The 2500-nt window shown below is 36.2% G+C and overlaps 1 protein-coding gene across 1 annotated transcript in view; it reads left to right on the top strand.

Moving 5' to 3' along the window:
* Positions 1–1838: 1838 nt before the first annotated feature.
* LOC102828273 (olfactory receptor 7A10-like) overlaps positions 1839–2500 on the top strand; it is a 26844-nt gene continuing 26182 nt past the window's right edge. The window contains exon 1 of the mRNA XM_006877497.1: positions 1839–2493. Within this exon, the coding sequence (XP_006877559.1) occupies positions 1839–2493 (655 nt within the window). The remainder of the gene's footprint in view (positions 2494–2500) is intronic.

Below are 2500 nucleotides of genomic sequence, written 5' to 3'. Positions count from 1 at the left end.
GCCCTTTGGTTATACAAATTATGATATATGCCTGAGTGTTTTTTGTCTTTGTTTTTTAAAAAAGCTAAAGTGAATAGAGAGAAATACTGTTAACTGATGATACCTGGAGGGGATTACAATCATTGTAATGAAACAAGATGGATGATTTATTGAATGTAAAACTGATGATCTGCTCTGTAAACTTCAACTCAATCTGCAATAAAAACCTTAAATTAAAAAAATTTTCAAAAGGAGATAGATGGGATACACAGAGTACTTGTACCAAAAACAAATGGATGATATTCAACCATTTCAAGAGATGGCATATGATCAAGAGCCAATTATATTGAAGGAGGAATCCAAGGAATCCACTGCAGGCATTGGCAAAGAACAAGGCTCTGGGAATAAGTGGAATACAGATTGAAATCTTTCAACAAACAGATGCAGCAATGTAGACACTCAATCATCTATGTCATGAAATTTAGAAAACAGTTATCTGACCAACTGATCTCTTCCAAGACACATATTTTTGCCCATTCCAAATAAAGGTGGCCCAATGGAATGCAGAAAATTTTGGACAATAGCATTCATCTTACATGAAAGTAAATTTTTTTCTAAAGAAAATTCAAAAACAGTTGCAATAGTACATTGACAGAGAAATACTGGAGGTTAAAGCCAGATACAGATGAAGATGTGGAATGAGTGATATCATTTCTGACATCAGATGGGCATTGGCTAAAAGTAAACTATCAGAAAGAGATTTAAAATCAGGAAAGGGGTGTACCACACTTATATTCTTTTACTATTCTGATTCAAACTATAAATTGGGTTATATCAAGAATAATGTGGCATCAGGATTGGATTAATCATAACAACCTAAGACATACTGGAAAAAAAAAAAAAGAAAAAAACAGAAACAAACAAAAACACCTTGCTTGCTGAAATTGAAAAAGACTTAAAATACTGATGGAGGTGAAAGACCACAGTCTTTAGTTTGGGTTGCACCTCAAAGTAAAGAAGAAAACTCCTCACTTCATCACCATTGTAATAATAAATGACATCATGATAAATGTAGAAAACAATGAAGTTATCAAAGACTTCATTTTGCTTGGATCCACTATCAACACTCATAGTAATAACAGTCAGGAAATCAAACAATGTATTGCATTAGGCAAATCTGCACAAGACCTTTTTAAAGTGTTCATGGGATGTCAGTCTGAGGACTAAGTGTACTTGAACCAAGCCATGGTATTTTCAATAGCTTTATATACATGTGAAATTTGGATAGTGAATAAGGAAAACCATAGAAGAATTTATGAATTTGAGTTATGAAAATACCATGGATTGCTAGAAGAACAAATCAAATCTGTATTAGACAAAATACATCCAGAATACTCCTTAGAAGTAAAGATGGTGAGACTTATTATCAGGAGAGATCATTCCCTGGAGTTATACATCATGCTAGGTAAAGTGGAGGGTCAGTGAAAAAGAGGATGAACCCCAACAAATGGATTGACATAGTGGCAGCATCAGTAGGTTCAGGTTTACCAAAGATTGTGAGGATGGTGCAAGACCAGGCAGTGTTTCGTTATGTTGTGCATAAGGACGCTATGAGTTAGAACTGACTCGACACAACGTAACCTCAAGAATAACAAGCTGGAGGGTTTGAACCATCAAACTTGTTGTTAACAGTCCAGTGCTTATCCTACAGCACCACGCCAGGACTCCGATATTAATTAGGTATTAATTAATTTAGCATATTTAGAATATAAAAACAGCACTTCTATTATATATTTGTTCATTAATAATAGCTATATTTACAGTGCTCATTTCTCCTTTTCAACAGTTTCATTAGCTATATGGAACCAAGAAACCAAACACATATTTTAGAATTCATCCTTTTGGGACTCTCAGAAAAGGCAGAACTTCAGCCCCTCCTCTTTGGACTGTTCCTGACCATGTACCTGGTCACCTTCACTGGGAACCTGCTCATCATCCTGGCCATCATCACGGACTCCCACCTCCGCACTCCCATGTACTTCTTTCTCTCCAACCTCTCTTTTGCAGACATTTGCTTCACCTCCACCACTGTTCCAAACATGCTGCTGAACATTCAGATGCAGAATAAAATCATTACCTATGAAGAGTGCATCACTCAGATGCACTTTTTCATTCTTTTTGGAGCATTAGACAATTTCCTCTTGACAGTGATGGCTTATGACCGGTTTGTGGCCATATGTCACCCACTACACTACATGGTGATCATGAATCCCAAGTTCTGTTGCCTCCTGCTTCTGGCATCCTGGTTATTGAGTATTCTGGACTCTCTATTAAATGTCTTAATGGTTTTGCAACTAACTTTTTGTACACATTTAGACATCTCCCACTTTTTCTGTGAAATTAGTCTGGTAGTCAAACTTGCTTGTTCTGACACTTTCCTCAATGAGTTAGTGATGTATTTTGCAACTGGAATTATGGGTGTTATTCCACTCACTGGAATCCTTTTCTCTTACTGTAAGAT

Source organism: Chrysochloris asiatica, unplaced genomic scaffold (assembly GCF_000296735.1).
Source record: "Chrysochloris asiatica unplaced genomic scaffold, ChrAsi1.0 scaffold00517, whole genome shotgun sequence".
Lineage (NCBI taxonomy): Eukaryota > Metazoa > Chordata > Mammalia > Afrosoricida > Chrysochloridae > Chrysochloris > Chrysochloris asiatica.
Note: the sequence above shows the minus strand (reverse complement) of the source record. Positions and strands in the feature narration are given on the sequence as shown.